At 56.6% G+C, this 16857-nt stretch overlaps 1 protein-coding gene across 1 annotated transcript in view; it reads right to left on the reverse strand.

Moving 5' to 3' along the window:
* PEAR1 (platelet endothelial aggregation receptor 1) overlaps positions 1–16857 on the reverse strand; it is a 55976-nt gene that overhangs the window by 16835 nt on the left and 22284 nt on the right. The window contains exons 2-6 of the mRNA XM_065420192.1: positions 5545–5640; positions 4242–4346; positions 3532–3632; positions 2088–2180; positions 44–290 (exon numbers count right to left, since the gene is read on the reverse strand). Coding sequence (XP_065276264.1) covers positions 44–290; positions 2088–2180; positions 3532–3632; positions 4242–4346; positions 5545–5639 — 641 coding nt within the window. The 5' untranslated portion in view covers position 5640. The remainder of the gene's footprint in view (positions 1–43; positions 291–2087; positions 2181–3531; positions 3633–4241; positions 4347–5544; positions 5641–16857) is intronic.

The following is a 16857-nucleotide window of genomic DNA, read 5'->3' on the forward strand; positions in this document are numbered from 1 at the left end:
CACTCCCCACTGCCCAGGCCAGCCAACCATTCCCCGCACTCACTAGGTGCCGGTGAATCCCGGCTGACACAGACATGCCCCGGTCTCTCCATGGCACTCGAGCGCGTTCTTGCAGGAGCAATCCAGCTGGCAGCCCTCCCCGTAGGTGCCTGGGTCGCAGGGGACTTTGCACATGGGGTCCTTGTACCCGGGCGAGCAGACACAGGCTCCGGTGAGGGGGTCACAAGCTCCCCCATCGCCGCATTGGCAGGGGTTCTCACAGCGGGGCCCCCAGGACCGGCCATCGCACACTGGAAGAAGGAAGTGACTGTTGTAGCAATGACAACCCTTTGCCCTTCTGCGGACGATCTCTAAGCACATCCTACGCCCTGGTGAACGAAGCCCTGCGATAGCCCTGGGAAGAAGGGTCAGAGTTTCAGCCCCATTTTACAGGTAGGGAAACTGAGGCACCGAGATGGGACATGCCATCCCAAGAGCCAGAAATAGAACCCAGGAGTCCTGGCTCCCAATCTCCTGCTCTAAGCACTCTACCCCCCCTCAGAGCTGGGAATAGAACCCAGGAGTCCTGATTCCCAGGCCCCGCTATTCTAACCACTGGCCTCCCCTCCTCTCCCAGAGCTGGGAACAGTACCCAGGCGTCCTGACTCCCAGTCCCGCCCACTCTCACCCATTAGACCCGCTGCTTCGCATTAAACAGATTGCTCAGTTAACGAGGGCTTAATCGTTATTGCGTCTTTCAAACCATGTGCTAGTTATTTGTCCGGAAGCTGCCACATGGAAAAGGTTCCTTGATTGTTTTAAGTGGTGGCATTATTCAGCGGGAGACAAGGGGCGGTCACTCGGGTTAAGGGGAGGGAATTTAAACAGGGATGGTTTAGGCCGAATCCGGGGAAATCTTCCTAAGGGAGACGGACAGGGCCGACGAGAGGGGGTGGGGAAGCTGGTACAAATTACTGGGGCCCGGCGGTCCAAAAGGGGGCCCGGGGCCCGGCTTCCCCCCCTTCTCGTCGGCCCTGTTTAGCCGGTCTGCCCTGTCTGCAGGGGGCCGAAAATTTTTTTTCACCGGGGCCCGAACCCGCTCTCGGCGGTCCTGGAGATGGATCAGAACTCTTAGCCTCAGCTGTTAGCAAAGGGCCCTGGTCCTGCGCCCCCTCCCACTCCCCCTGACGCAGAGGCTCGGGGGCTGCTGTTTGGGGAGCGTGACATGAATAGCGTGAGGGAGGGAGGGAGAGAAAGAAAGAGCGAGCCATGGCAGACAGACCGAGGGATGCAGTGACTCAGTGGGGCTTTTGCCCACAGCTGGCTGCCCCTCGCTGAGGGTACCCTGAGCAACCCCCTCCCCTCCCGTCTGGGCCATGGGCTGCAGCCCACTCCCAAGCATTTCCTACGCAGCCAATGACCCCCAGCTCCCGGGAGCCGCCCCCGGTGCGTGGGAACCCACTGCCTCGGGCCCCTGGGCCCAGGGGAAGGACGTGGCGGCTCAGAAGACGGAGTCTGGGTTTAATTTGGCTGCAGGTGGAGGGGGGAGCGGAGGCCCCACCCGCCCTGGGCCCAGGCCGGGATGCCGGGGGGCTGAGGAGGGGCCAGGGCTGGCCAGGCGGGATCCCGCCTTAGCACAAGTACCTACGGTGCCTGGCGTGCTGATGGCTGGCCTCCCCCCTCATGTGTCCCCTAAATCCTAGCCCACCCACCACCTCCCCCCCTCCCTCCACAAAACCCCCAGTCCCCTCCTCCTCCCTCCGTAGCCTCTCCCCCATAGCCCCTCCCCCCTCACTCCATAACACCCTCATTCCTCACCCCATACCTCCCCCACCACTCTGCCCCTCTCCCTCACACCACAGTTCTTCTCTGCCTCTTTGTCAGTTCAAAGCCAGGCCCACCCCCAGAACCCCCCGTCGGCTAGCGGTCACCCCAGCGCCTGCTGCCTCCGGCCGACCCGCCCGCGGGTGTCTGCAAGTGACAACTCCCCCACCCTCAAATCACCGGCCAGGCTCCTGGGGGCAGAGCCACCCCCTTCAGCTATAAGGCAATGGCCCCGGTGCGCCGAACCCAGCCCGCGGTGAAGGGGCCGAGCCTGTGGTACTCACTGCTGGAGCAGTCTGTGCCCCTCCATCCCTGTTCGCACTGGCACTGATCGGGAGCCACGCACCTCCCGTGGACACACTCTTTGGTACAGCTGGCTGCAGGGAAGGTGGCAAGCAGAAGGATTCAGTTGGGCTTCTCCAAGAGCTTGTTTTATTAACGTCTAACCTGGCATTTCCAAGGCACATTGCACCCCCAAATGCTATAGACTGGTATCACCCAGCCACCTCTGGGGTGGAACATGGCAGCTATGTAACAGCGCTAAGCAATGCTGCACAGAGATCACTCGGCCAGCATTGAAATGCAGCCACCTCTGGGGTGGAACACGGCAGCTATTCAACAGCGCTCAGCAACGCTGCTCAGAGAGCACTCAGGAAATGCAGCCCCCTGCACAGTGCTCGGCAATACTGCACAGCTATTGCTCCCCCAGCACCGAGATTCAGCCCCCGCAGGTGGGGGATAACCTGGGAGCTGTTTAATAGCCACGCAGCGCCAGGGATCACCCACCCGGATCTTCCTAATCCCTGACCTGCAGCAGGGGACCACACCAGTGAGTTGAATCACAGCGCAACCCACTGCAGGAAAGCGTGGAAGCCCCCTATAGTGACCAGTCCATAGAGGAGCCTTCCACTGCTTCCTCCCAGAGTCAATCACCTCCCGCCCCCGGCTTGGCCGAAGGGATGCAAAGCTGATGAAACACAGCAATGATTTATGGTCTGGTCTGAGTCTGCTGGGGCGAGGGGGTGGGATGAGGGGGCTGTCTGTGGGGATCAAGGGAAAGTTGCCAGAGGACAGGCAGCCTGGTCTCAATCAGGCCTGGAGCATGCTGGCTTCCCAGCACGGAGCCAGCTGGAAGTGGCCAAGAAGGGTCCCATGGTAGCCAGGTGGCCTGGAGCCATGTGTCTGCAGGAGAGCTGGCAACTAAACCTGTGGCATGGAGAGAAATCTGAGAGGGCTGGAAGGATGGGGGAGGATCAAGGAGTGCAAGACAGGACAAACAGCAACAAGCTGTATAGAATGTGCGTCCCCTCTGGGGTGGGTCCTGGCAGAGGCCACGCTCGCTGGATGAGCCGGGGGCTGCTGGGTCTCTCGAATCCATTACAGAGGTATGATTTCTCAGAGCGCAGGGGAGCCAGGATTTGTTTCAGGGCACACAGTGGGGAGCGAGGGGGCTAGAAGAAGTGGGCTAAGCAGACAGGAAAATGAACCATGACCCCCATTTTAGAGATAGGGAAACTGAGGCACGGTGCGGGGGGGGGGGGGGGGGGAGGGAGAACGTCGCTCAGGATCACACAGCAAATCAGTTACAGAGCTGGAAATGGAACCCAGGAGTCCTGTGCCCCGGTCTGACCGCAGGCCACCAGGCAGAATAACGCCACCAGACCCCTTCAATTTCTGCAGGAGCATCACCCCCTGGGGCCCATTAATGACTGTCGGGGACGGACTTACGGACACAAATATCTGCGCTCTCGTAGTAGCCCTGGCAACAGCGGTACCTCTTCCGGTAGTCAATTTTCACCGCCTGTCGGTATGCTGTCTTGTACACAATCCTGTGCCACACAGAGTAAAAAGCAGAGTGACCCCCACATGCAGAACATTTATAGAGAACAAATCACACCTGGGGAACTCACCGCCCCAGGAGTGTGCTAGGGCTCACCCAGAGAATTTACTGTGGTGAGGTCATGTCAGGATTACTGCCACTGTGCTATATATGGCACTGACTGATATTGACAGAGTGTGGGTTACCCAGCCCCCAGGGTAGAGTAGGGGTTCATCAGTGGAGCGCCATGCTATCCAATAATTCTGGTGTTAACCTTTGGAACTCACTGCCACATGTTCCTAACCAGCAGAGCAAACAGCAGCGAGATAATATTGGAGTTAATCTGTGAGCCTCCCTGCCTCAGACTGGTTCCAGGTGAGCTCACCGAAATGGGAACAGACTAATGTTAACCTCTGAAACTCACTGCTGCTTGTTAGTAGCAGGGTCAAAACAGTGGAACTCACTGCTGCCTGTTAGGAGCGGGGTCAGCTTGTGGGACCCTGCTGCCAAGGGGCTGTGCTGGGGTAAGCCCGTGGGATTCCCAGAGAACTCTTGGGGACAGTGAGTGGTGGGTCAGAGGACATTTGCCACATCCCCTAGGCCGAGGGGCACTCCTTACTTGTGCTGGGTGCACGGCTTGAGGAAACTCCAGGTTCCATCACATGAGTCCTTGGAGGCCTGAGCGTAGGGGTGGGCATAGGACTCCTTCGTCGCCGTGGTGAAGCTGCCGGGGAAAAGACAGAGCCACTTCAGTGGCAGCCCAAGGACGGCCAAGGGAAATGGCTGATTCAACTCTCCTCATTGTGGCAGGGCTGTGGCTTAGTGACAGGGGCTCTGCGCCTCCCATGCAGGACACCCGGGGTCCAGTCCCTCTCCTAGCATCCTCATGGCAGCAGCTGGTGCCTTTGGAGCAGAGACACAAGGTTCCTGCCCTATTCCTGGGGACAGACTGCAATGAGGCAAGGTCTGCCAACTCCTGGTGCTTTTCATAAAGCCCCAGCTCCCGGAGTCATGAGATTATGGGGGACATACAGCCTTTTTTTTTAAAAAGGCAAGCTATTTCTAGCCATCATGGTTGTGGAGCAAAGCTTGAAATCGCGACCCCCTAAAGGCTGAGACACCGGGAGACAAATTATTATTATTTTTAAAAAATCTCATGATATTTTTTTTTGGTTCCTGGGGGTTGGCAACACTGGTACCAGCACCTCTAGAGGCACGGAGGGATCATTACAGCCTGGAGCGTCTCAGTCCCTGGCAAAGGGCTATTTTCCAAGTAGATACAGAGACAGCCTCAGGTTAATAGCCACACCTCTGGGACCAACAGCTCCTCTGTACGTGACAGTGTAAACGCTAGTCAGGCCAACCCTGCTGTGCTCCAAATATTACCATGTATTGTCGCTACAGAGTGTGCTGAACTCTTTACAGACACGGACCTAGCCCTGAACAGGGTCCGGTGGCCAGACACCCTCACAGCTGTAACCAAAGCTGACAGGATCACAAGCAAAAGGGGTTAACATGTTAACTGGTTCCTTGTACTCCCTATCTGACTGTCTGTCTCCATCTGTTGTCTCGTGTCTTCTATTAAGCTTCTTGGGAGAGGGACAGTCTTTAGGTTCTGTGTCTGTACAGCGCCTAGCACTGGGGGGAGGGGGGGGGGAAGTCTGGTCCGCGACTGGGGCTCCCAAGTGCGACACAATACAAATAAGACATAAGAAGAAGAAAAAGGGTGAAAGAGATAGAGATGAAAAGAAAAAGGGTGAGTAAGGTAAAGCAACACAGAAAGCAAGCGAGGAAGAAAGGCTCCATTGCAAGGATCGGAGATGAACGCCCACCGAGAGGTCTCAGGGGAGCAGAGCGGAAGGCCTGGAACCACACGCCCATTTCACCCCGGGGCTCCCCGCCCTCCCCCCCCCACTCCTTACCTTTCCCAATAGCTGCAAACATTGGGGTCGCTGGGGTTGAGAGAGGTCGCCAGGTGCATCTGCAGCCCCAGCAGAAGGACCACGTGCAGCTTCATCCTGGTGGGAGGGGAGAGAAACGAAGAGGAGTTGACAACGAGGAAGAAAGCCCAAGAAGCTCACTGTCAAGAGGGTCACAGAGGTGGCTGCCCACGCTACAGGATTTGTAGTGAAGCCAAAGCACAAAGCTCTGCTCCTTGAGCTAAACGACGAACTTTGTTAGCTGGTAGCAGTAGTAGGTTGTTATCCACTTTGTGTTAGACCTGCAGATGTTGCCAGAAGCTTTGGGAATCATGCAAGGTTGCTCTGCACCCCTGGAAAGGGGACACATCCTGTTTTATTCAGGCCCTAAACTGAGCCAGAGAAGGACCCAAACCAACGCTGCCAGTTCAAACAGAACAAGCTGTAACCAAGTCCACCGAGACACCCTGGCCGACAGCAAGGATCGAACCCAGAGCGAAGGCGCCAAAAGTACAAGCTCCTACCACTGGGGATCAATCCCCCTGCAGTGAGTCAGTAGCAGGCCATTGAAGTTAACGGGGCTGGCCACTCGTTAGAACCTCGTTCACTACAACATCAACTAGATTGCACATGTTGATATACAACGCCACCCATCCCCCCGCCGGCTTTGAGTTCAGATCTGGCTGTGACCTTTGTGGTCAGCCCCTGTGTCTGTGCTGAGGGTAAAATCAAATCCCAAATTTGAGCATCACTGAATATTCAACCGGCCTGTGCGCATGGCCCCCATCACACCAGTCCCTCCAGAGTAATTACTGACCCCTCCCTCCCCGCTGCAACGGGATGTTGGACACCTACCAACCTTGACACATCTGCCCTAAGTGACTGGCCCAAGATCTCACACAGGGAATCCATGGCTGAGCCGGGAACGGAGCCCAGAATCTCAGCCCCGCTGCGGTCCCCTGCTCATTGGACCATCCTTGTTCCAATGCATTGCGTTCACTCTAGATAGGTTCTTACAACCCTCTCATCCCCTGGTCTCCAAGCCCCATCCTTCCATTCTAGCCAGACTGACAGTCCCCAAACCGGGAGGGGAAAGCCACCGGGGCTGATGAAAGCGCGAGGCCGAGCCCGTCTCCCCAGCGTGACGGGCGCTTTTCTTAGCTGGCTTTTCGTGTTTGACGCCAGCCTCTTCCCCGCCAGCCAGCTGGGAGCTCGGAGCAGGAAGCGCGGTGTGAAAACAGGAAGCAGGTTGTGTCGAAGATGCTTCCCTCCCACCCCGGCTGATGGCACCTCCACATGGGCGGGCGGCAAGGGCCGCATCAGCCCGAGACTTCTAAGAATGCCACGTCCCGGCTGGGAACAAAGCAGGCCTGCTCGGTCCCTGTCGCCAGGCCTGAGCTCACCGTTACGTCCCACCCCGCTCTGTCGGACGCTGCTCGTTGCCTCTTGTCTTAGGGTCTGTCTACATTGCGGGAGCAATTCCCAGCTTGGGCAGACATGCGTGCGCTTGTTCTGTCCACGCTAGCTCATGAAACATAGCCCAGGAGCCTTGGCTAGACACCCAAGTACGTGTCTCGGGTGGGTCTGTTTTTAGCACGATCAAAGCTAGCAAGTGTACATTTACCTGAGCTGAAATTCCTGCTGAAGCTGCTGTGTGGATATAACCTTGTATGTAGACGCCAAACTCTTTGGGGCAGGAACTGTTGTTTCATTATGTGCATGTGCGGCACCAGCTATAACAGGATCCTGAGTCAAGCCGGGCAAATTGAAGCTCACTGGCTATTCCGAAAAAGTTTTTTTTAAACGTGTTTCAGGTTAAGCCGAAATTTGTTTGATATTTTCAGTGAATCAAGAAGCCAGGGGGAAAAAATCACCTTGGGTCACACAAAAAGTTTTGTTTCAATTCGGAGCATTTGCTCCTGGTTTTTTCCTTCATTTTTTAAAAATTAAAATGAAAGACATTTTCTAAATGGCCAGCGGCTTTGAATGGAAAAACATCAAAATGTTGCCGTGTGAAAATGTCCAAAGTGAAAGGTTGGGATTTTTCCAGAATGTCTTTCTTTTTTTTCCTGACAAAACGATTCAATGAAACTGACGCAAATTCACAAAATGTTTCCGTGTCGTCAAATCTGAGCTTTTCACTGGAAAAAAAGTTGCAGTTGAAAAATGTTGCCTAGCTCTAGTCCTGATTTCTGACGGAAACCTCCAGGCACAACTGTATAACTGTTCCCACCTCCCAGCACAGGAGGATAAGACGCAGCTCAGTTGGACAGTCTGCGTTTTGGCCCCACTTGGGCTCATTCCCCTCACACAATTGTGAGGCTGCCTCATAGTTGTGCTGAGCCTTGATTTGTTATTTACACCTGTGTATCAGTGGCAGGTGTATCAGTGAAGCAGAGACCCCCGCAAGGTACATGGCGATCTGGGAGTCAGGACTCCTGGGTTCTATTCCTGGCTCTGTCACGCCAGCAAGTCACGTCCCTCCTCTGTGCCTCGGTTTCCCCACCTGCACAATGGCGGTAATGCTTGGCTAGCGCTTGGAGATCCTTGCATGGAAGGCTTTAGGGAAGGGCAAAGGCTTATTCTAAGCACGCTCTGTTCAGGCTCCCCTTTTCGCTGTGTGAGGGCCAGCGGCAGGGCTCAAAACTGCCGCGTCCCCACAGCAACGCAACCCCCCTGGATAAAGTGCACATTAACAATTCCTCTAGCATCGTCCTCTGCACTGGAGAACCGAGCCAGCCAGGCCAAGAGGCGTATCCCCACCCTGTACTTGGCTAGCAAAGCGGTCCCAATGGAGGGCGACGTGCTGCAGAAATCCAGCATCGGCACTGAGGGCTTTGGGGCGGTGGGGTCAAGCGGAGAGTAGGGGGCTGGGCTGAGAATCCCAGGTTCAGTGGCAATGGAAAATGAGTTTGCTGCAGAGGGACAGATTGAATCATAGGGTAACAAGAGAGTGAACGAATTGTGCATTATAATAGATATAATATTATAATAATAATCAGCCCTGTGCACACTAGGAGTTCAAAGGGTTTTGTAAAACGTAACCAATTGAACCACACTAGATATCGTTATCCATATTTTTACGAGTGGGAAAAGGAGGCCCGGGGAGGCAAAGTGATTTGGTGATGCAGGAGGACCCAGGCGTCCGGTCTCCCAGTGCCTTCCTTTCACCACTAGGACCGCTGTCTCTCCATAGCAAAGTGGTCTCGGATGGTACAAGGCAGGGCGATGCGCCCGCGCAGGCTGAAAGAGTCTTTGGCTGCCTGGAGGGTGCGAGACTAGAATAAAAACATAAAACTTTCTAAAAAGAAAAAGAAAAAAGCTGGAGTGGGGACGGGCTCTCAAATCCCCTAATGAGCGTTTGGCTACTCCGTGCAAACAACACACAACTCCGGGCCCACCCGGAGCCCCCAGGGGCAGACCCGCCCCTGGCTGGAATCTATAATTAGAAAATGATTTGCGTAGATTTTAAATCAAGAAGCCATCTGGCTCCGACAGGCCGAGCTCAGACTTTAAGTTGCAAGAGCCGATAGAAACCCAGTCCCTTCCTCTCGGAGCTGGTCTTGCCTGGCCTGAGGAAAACATGGCTCGGAGAAGAAAGGCTACTCTGGGGCAAGGGCCTTGGATGAGCTCGGAAAGGTTACTTCTCTAACTGAGGCTGAGACAGGAAGGGCTATATAAACTCTCCTGCTTCAGGGCCCGAGCCGATGTCTCCCTGATAGGGGTCAGGAAGTAAGTTATTCCATAGCTGCCTCCTGCAAGGTTTCCTCTGAAGCAGCTGGTGCTGGCCAGCGTGACAGAGAGAATCCTAGATTAGATGGAGCAGTGGTTAGGGTACCATCCTAGGATTTAGGACCCCGTCGGTTCAATTCCCTGCTCTGATACTGACTCCCTGTGTGACCTTGGGTGAGTCACTTAGCCACTCCATGCCTCAGTTTCCCCATCTGGACAACGGGGCTAAGAGCACTGCCCTGCCCCACAGAGGTATTGTAATGGGGGGGGGGCACAGAAGCTCCTCTGACAAACCCTGGGTCTGTTCCCACCTCTCTCTGGTTTCTTACCGCAGCCAAGTGGCCTCGTTATACTGCCACGCTGAGCTCAGCAGCCAGGGCTACGTGCTGCAGACATTGTGCCCCCGTGCGCGTTACACTGCCCAGTCGGTGCCCGCCAGGATAGCGGTTTTGTGCTGTGGGCACCTGTCCGCTACGAATCAGGCTGAGGCCCTCCAAACTCACTGCATGTAGGCAGCCCTGAGGTGGGGATGCCTTTTAGTGACCGGTCTGTATTGGGACCGACGACGACCCTGAGCCGGACAGTGCTCCCCCTGCTGGTGAGCTGGCGGCTGACAACATCTCCTGCGCTTCCCAATATAGACCAGCACAACCTCTAGTGTGGACGCAGTTAAACCAGTATAAAGCAGCCTTGGACCAGTATAGCTGACTCCCTTTCCTGTGCGGGAATTACTATCCCAGTATAAACATCTTTCTGCCAGTACTGCTGCCCCCACACCAGGGGGGTGTCCCCCGTTGACTCGGCTGGGGTAACCCAGGTGCACGGCCAGGCCGAGGTGTGGGTACAGAGGGGCCCTGCTCCTCGGCTCAACATGCCGACAAAGTCAGAGTCAATTAACGATGGTGGATCCCAGGGGCTCTAACGAGCTGCGCGTTTCCCTTTAAAGAAAAGCCCCCATCTCCCCCTCCCCTTGTAGCAGTGGGAAGGCAAAAAGACCACACTCGCATGATGGGAGGGGACGGGACCGTCCCACTGACAGCAGCCCCACACCCCCCCTCCCCCAAAGGGGAGGGTGGGTTAGAAGATTCGGAGCGGGGTCCACTGTGGGCACACGGCCTCCCTGCCCACCCACACCTCCTGTGCCCAGCCTCCCCACCCTTCCCTGTGGCCGGAGCAGGGAGATCGGCACTTTGCTGAGGCAGGCGCTTTTTTGGGCCTCCCGCCCTCTCCCCTCCTTCCGCTGTCCCCCCAGGGCCCCGTCCTGCGCACAGACCTCCAGCAGCGCTTCATCTGCGCCCTCCTCGCTCGTCCGCCTCCCTCCCTCGGCCGATCTCTCTGCTCTGCCACAACTCCCAGCCCACGACCCAGGCCGGAGCCGTTGGCTTGCCAGAACTGTTCCTGGAGGACGCAGGGAGTCAGGGCGGGACCCTGCCCCAGGGAACCGCAGCGCCAACCAGCCTCCCCCATCCCGCTCCCCTTGGCCTCGCCACCAGCTCACCCGGCAACAGGGGTGTTCAGATTTTGTCCCTGGAGAGGGGGGAAGGGGGAGTGGGGAGCAGGGGGCATCTGTCCTGTTTGGGGCTAGGGGAGAGGAGGATGAGACGGGAAAAGTGGGAGAGCTCCAACGTGTTTCATTTTCACCCCCAGGATCAAGGAGACCTGCTGGGCCCCGAGCAGCAAAACGCTCTTGATCCGGCGTTTGAAGGGGTTGGATCCAGAGTTCTGATCGGAGACAGCTGCAAACCTGAGATCCGGCCTGGGTTCCGATTTCAGGCACCCCAAAAATTAAGAGGTGTCTAGATTGTGGTGGGGTCTAGATCCAAACTGCCTCAAAGCTGGGGGGGGAGAGAGTAGGGTTGAATCTGAGGCTTTGACTGGAGATAGCAGAGGCCAGATTGCGAACGCTCCTGATATCTGGAGGGGATGGGAGCGGATCCAGACCCGAGCTCTCTCAAAGCGTGATGGGTGTTTGGATCCAGGGGCTCTGGGTCAGGCAATAGCCCCTCTCAAAGGCAACCACGGCAAAGGAAATCCACCAGACCAGATTCCACCAGCCGTAGGCCCCTCATTACTATCTGCATTACAGCAGCACCTTGAAATCAAGCCCCCCTTGTGCCAGACGCTGCACGGACACTGTCCTTGCCCCAAAGGGCTTGCACGAGACACCAGACAGACGAAGGGTGGGAGGGGAAACTGAGGCACGGAGCGAGGAGATGATTTGCCCAAGGTCACCCAGCAGGTCAGTGACAGAGCTAGGAATAGAACCCAGGTCTCCCAATGGCCAGTGGACTAGCCTAGCCACTAGGCCACACTGCCTCCCATAGGTCTATTTGCAGAGTTAGGCGCTGCTTGGTGCCTTTAAAACGTTCCCAACCACTGAAGCAGCAGCCCCCGGAGGCACCTGCAATTGATTAGGGCCAGAGGCTGCTGCTTCCTGCTTGCTCCCCTCTGCACATGACTCATGATCCCCCCCCCACACCCCACATCTACGCAGACCACCCCTGTCGTGGGACCCCTCCATAAGAACAACAGCTTGGAACGAGCCAGTTCCCTCCCTCCTGGACACGGCGAGGCTCCAGGCAGGCAGGTGGGGGAAGGGGGATGAACCGCCCCCGTCGGAGCGCTGACCCCTGGGGCTGGATTGCTGGCAGGATGGCTTGGATCAGAACCCATTGCTGGCTTCCCAGGGGTTGGGTTGGACTGCTGAGCATGCACCATCTAGAGCAGCAGCCCCCTTGTGTCTTAATAATCACAACCAGATTCGTGCCGTTTAAAACTCCTTCCCCCCCCACACACCCTTTTCTTGACATGGATGGAATGTTTTAATTCATCAGAGAGAAGAGGCTTGCACAATAGTAGCCGCAGTACCAGCTCTGATCATGCTGCCAGCTGGTAGGTACCCCTCCCTTCCCAATCAATGCAACAGATTCCCCATGGAACACCGTAAATACATCATTCCTGGCACCCTACCTCCCAAAGGATTTTGCTGTCGCTATACCTGCAGCGACCACCCAGCACCGAAGTACGGAACGTATCCACTGTTTATCAGTCACACAGCGACGCTGGACGGAATCACTCACCCAGCCCTGAAATGCAGCCACCGCTGGGGTGGAACACACCTGCTGCTTAATGGCGCACAGCAACGCTGCACAACCGTGTAGGGCAGGAAGTGAAGAAGAACCTGGGATCTAACTGAAAGCGCAATGGCAAGTGGAATTTGGCCAGGACATCAGGTCTCCCACCTCCGCTTATAAAAAGAGAATTGGGATTCTGTACGGTTCTACATCTCATCCCCCAAACAGCACCCCAGCCACTACCCGAAACTCAGGGTCAGCCTCAGCTGTGGAGGAAGAGCCCCACTTCCTGTACTACCCAGGGGTCTCCTTAGACACCCCGCCAGGTTAACCCGAGAGGGGACACAAGGCCAGCACGACTCACAGCAGAGATTCGAATCCTCCCCAAGCCACTCCCCTTGCTTTGCCCCAGGGACACCGTTTTATTCAGCTGACAGCTTCAGGTTAGGAAACCAACTGGCCCACAGCTCCTCCGCCCGAGAGAGAGAGACGGAGACATGATCGGCTACTGCTTCGGCCAGCTAGGGGATGGGGCCAAAGCGAGAGCGTAAGGGCTGTTAACGGAAAGGCCCCGGCCTTCTGGAACAGAGCTTAGGGTGGGAACCAGCCAACTGCAGGCACTGTGGTCCGCCCGTGGCCCGGGAGCTGCCTCCAGGATCCTTGGGGAAGCTGTGACTTAAAGGGCAACCGATCTTGGCGGGGGGCTTGGACCAGCCCAGCCCAAACCCTCCCCCACTTCCATTGCATCCTGGGGTAGCAGCCAGCAATTTCGTGCACTGGGGAATTCACTGCCTCTGCTCGAGAACTTGCAACACCCTGCCTCTCTGTATCCCCTGGCACCAGCCAGCCTGCGGAGGGAGCTGGAGATGAGGCAGATCTCCAGAGGGGATACCACACCAGATGGACCATGTGCTAGAACACATCTAAGCCACAGCACCCAAGCCGCATGGTTCTTACCGAGGAGGGCTGGGGGCAAAGGAGACTCTCGTTTAGCTAGCCCATTAGGGGGCTGATATAGGGGGAGTTGGAGCACCGCCAGCCAGGATGCACGTTGGCCCATGTGCAGCTGTATGTGACATTGCCACTGTGGCAGAATGGCCAATGCTGGTATGGTGGGTCCCGTGCTTTTCTTGGGGGCTAGGATGCCACCCCTTGCCCCTGCTCTTGGGGGACTGAGGGCCCTGCTAGTGGCCCAGGAAGGTGGTAGAGGAGGGAAGCAGGGAAGGGGTCTGGGTTTGCTTCTCACTCTGAGCCCCAGCCCCTCTCAACCCCTGTGGGTTTCTTACCCTCTTCCCCCTTGGGTAGGGTTACCCTCGGTCCTTGACACTGGGGGAGGGAGTCTCCCTTCCTCCAGTTCTCTGCAGCACCCCTTTAGGTTTGTTGGGTGTTGGGTTTAGTAGCCCCTCCCTAGCTCCCTAGGCTGGGGGAGGGGCTTATAGCAGTGAGCGAGCGCTCGCCCACGTCCCGGTGCTCAAAAGGACCACGCACTCTCCCATTGCTCCGTGGCCCTGCTGTACCACACCACCTAGTAGCTGTGTCGTCTGCAAAACCTGCTGAGAACGAACAGAATAAAGGAGTTACTACGTGCTTGTGTAGGTCAGGTCCTGTCCTTTCCGCTATCGTCTGCCCAAAAACTGCACCTATGGAAACAATTTTCTACCTATCCCCATACGTACCCATCTAACTACCTACCTATCCCCATACGTACCCATCTACCTACCTACCTAGCCCCATACGTACCCATCTATCTACCTACCTATCCCCATAGTACCCATCTATCTACCTACCTAGCCCCATACGTACCCATCTATCTACCTATCTAGCCCCATACATACCCATCTACCTACCTACCTAGCCCCATACGTACCCATCTATCTACCTACCTATCCCCATAGTACCCATCTATCTACCTACCTATCCCCATACGTACCCATCTATCTACCTACCTAGCCCCATACGTACCCATCTATCTACCTAGCCCCATACGTACCCATCTATCTACCTACCTAGCCCCATACACCCCCTCGGTCAGTCTACCCCCATATGCCTCCTCTATCAATCTATTCACCCCCCATGCACCTTCTATCATGTATCTAATCTCTCTAGCCTTCCATTTCCAGCATGTATCTATCCACCTATCTATCTATCCATAGACTCACCTCTTCCTCCACAGTATCTATCCATCCACCTATCCCTTCATCAGCCAGATCCACCCTCTGCCCTCCTGCCTAGGCCTCACCGGGACAACTGAGCACCGTTGTTATTGCAGCTTTTATTCCTCTTGCTCCTTGAGCCAGTTATGCCGTCGAGATCCCCCGTGACACAGGGTGGGGCTGAGCCCAGGGGTCTAATCTGGGGCAGTAGCCGGGGATCCGGTGGGCTCCAGCCAGAGCATTGATCTGTTGTGGCAGGTACGAGGTGGGCCAGTGGGCTCTAAACCAGTGCGACAGGCGGCCGGGTGAGACCCCAGTGGGGCACCCCAAGCATTCTCGGTAACATACGTGGACGCTGGTCCCAGTTCACCCGGCCTGCGGCGGGAGTGTTCTCAGGCACAGCAACAGAACGACTCGCTGGCCCTTTAAAGCGTGCATCTGGACTGCATCAGGCAGTGTAATTGAACAGGACGATCCTCCCCATTAATCTCGGCTCGGCAAGGCCTCCACGTTGCTGTGGGGTTTTATTTAAACCAGCTGAAAACAGGAAGTGACCCCGGAGCTTCCCCATTACCAGCTGGAGGTAGTGTGGGAAAGTGGTGCCCTCGGACGGGGACACACACACACATACACTCTAGTGCCCTGGCTTTCCTCATCCTGGAGGTGCTAAGGGGGTCGGGGAGGAAAAGGAGCTGATGCCCCCTTGCTGAGATTCGCCAACAGCCTGATTCCCAGTTACTGCCTCCCTGCGCTTGGGATGGGGTATTGCTTTAAGCCACTATTGGGCTCCCTGTATTCTGGGGCCATGCGGGCCCCAAAGTCAGTTAGAGCAGCCTCAGGGCTGCTCTAACTTACATTCTGGGAAGCTCTAAGTGGCTGCAGTGTGGTGTGCTCCTCCAGCCTCGGCCCTGAACTTTCTCCTACACTGGTGGCCTGGAGCAGGGCTCCACGCAGGGCTCTTATGCCAGCTCCATGCTGGCTCCAGGTCCCTGCATGGGGGTGGGATTGTTAGGTGGCTGTTTCCACCCACTTTAAGGCCGCTACCCACTACCAGGGTGGCCTAGAGGGCCCTTAACGTCACTGAGAATCAGGCCCAGAGGGTTCTGGGATTCACTACAGAGAGGGACCCCGAAGCTCCCAGCTTGGATGCTGAAACCGCATCCCCTTGAGTCGCCGATAGCGGGAACGTGGTGTCAAACCAGCTGACGTGTCAGCCCCCACGGGCCAGTCTATCCCAGGGTTACTCAGGGTTTCCCGGCAGCCCCAAGAACATTCTCGCCCAGTGGGGATACGAGGTTACAGCCGGTCAGTGGCAATGTAGTGACTTTGGCCCAGCGGGGTGACAATCCACCCGGCAGCCTGGCTCGAATCCTGGGAAGGAAGTGTGCTAGAGGGGTCTGGTGTAAACTGGCACATCTCCATTGACTTCACTGCAGCTTCACTGATTGACATTGGCTGAGCGAGGATCTGGCCCTCAAAGTCGGTTTCCCCCAAGCTGGGATTAACTGCGTCACCCCAGCCCGCAACTGAATCTCATTTAGTCATTTCCCGGCCATGTTTCCAGATCCCCTTGGTACCGTCCACCTGTCCTGCCTGCTGTTTGCAGCTCCACCCACTTTACTCTCATCTCCTCCAACGATCTGTACTGCTTCTTCCGGGCGATCAGCATTTTCAATCAGAGCTGTCCTCAAATGAGCCCGACGTTTCCCCAACTAGAGACCCCCAGCTCCCCTCGATCCCCCCACCTCCCACCAATCCCCGGGGAATCCTCAGAGACATCCCCCAGCATCCCACCAATCCCTGTGGTACCACCTTGTAGAGACCCCCCAAGTTCCCCTCAATCCCGCGCTCCCTCACTCGAGACCCCCCAGCTCCCCTCGATCCCCCCAGCTCCCACCAATCCCCGGGGAACCCTCAGAGACATCCCCCAGCATCCTACCAATCCCTGTGGTACCCCCCTGTAGAGACCCCCCAAGTTCCCCTCAATCCCGCGCTCCCTCACTTGAGACCCCCCAGCTCCCCTCGATCCCCCCAGCTCCCACCAATCCCCGGGGAACCCTCAGAGACATCCCCCAGCATCCCACCAATCCCTGTGGTACCCCCCTGTAGAGACCCCCCAAGTTCCCCTCAATCCCACACTCCCTCGAGACCCCCCAGCTCCCCATGCTCCACCTACTAGAGACCCTCCACTAAAGACCCCCCAACTCACCCCGATCTCCCTACTAGAGACCCCCCCACAGCTGCATCCCTTGTGCATGGCTGGCATTTACAAAGGGCCCAGAGGGAGCGCCAGGCCCAGATCCCATTCACTGGCAGCCGGATGCTACGTCTCTTTTGAGCTGATTGGAAAACTCTTC

This window comes from Emys orbicularis, chromosome 20 (assembly GCF_028017835.1).
Source record: "Emys orbicularis isolate rEmyOrb1 chromosome 20, rEmyOrb1.hap1, whole genome shotgun sequence".
Lineage (NCBI taxonomy): Eukaryota > Metazoa > Chordata > Testudines > Emydidae > Emys > Emys orbicularis.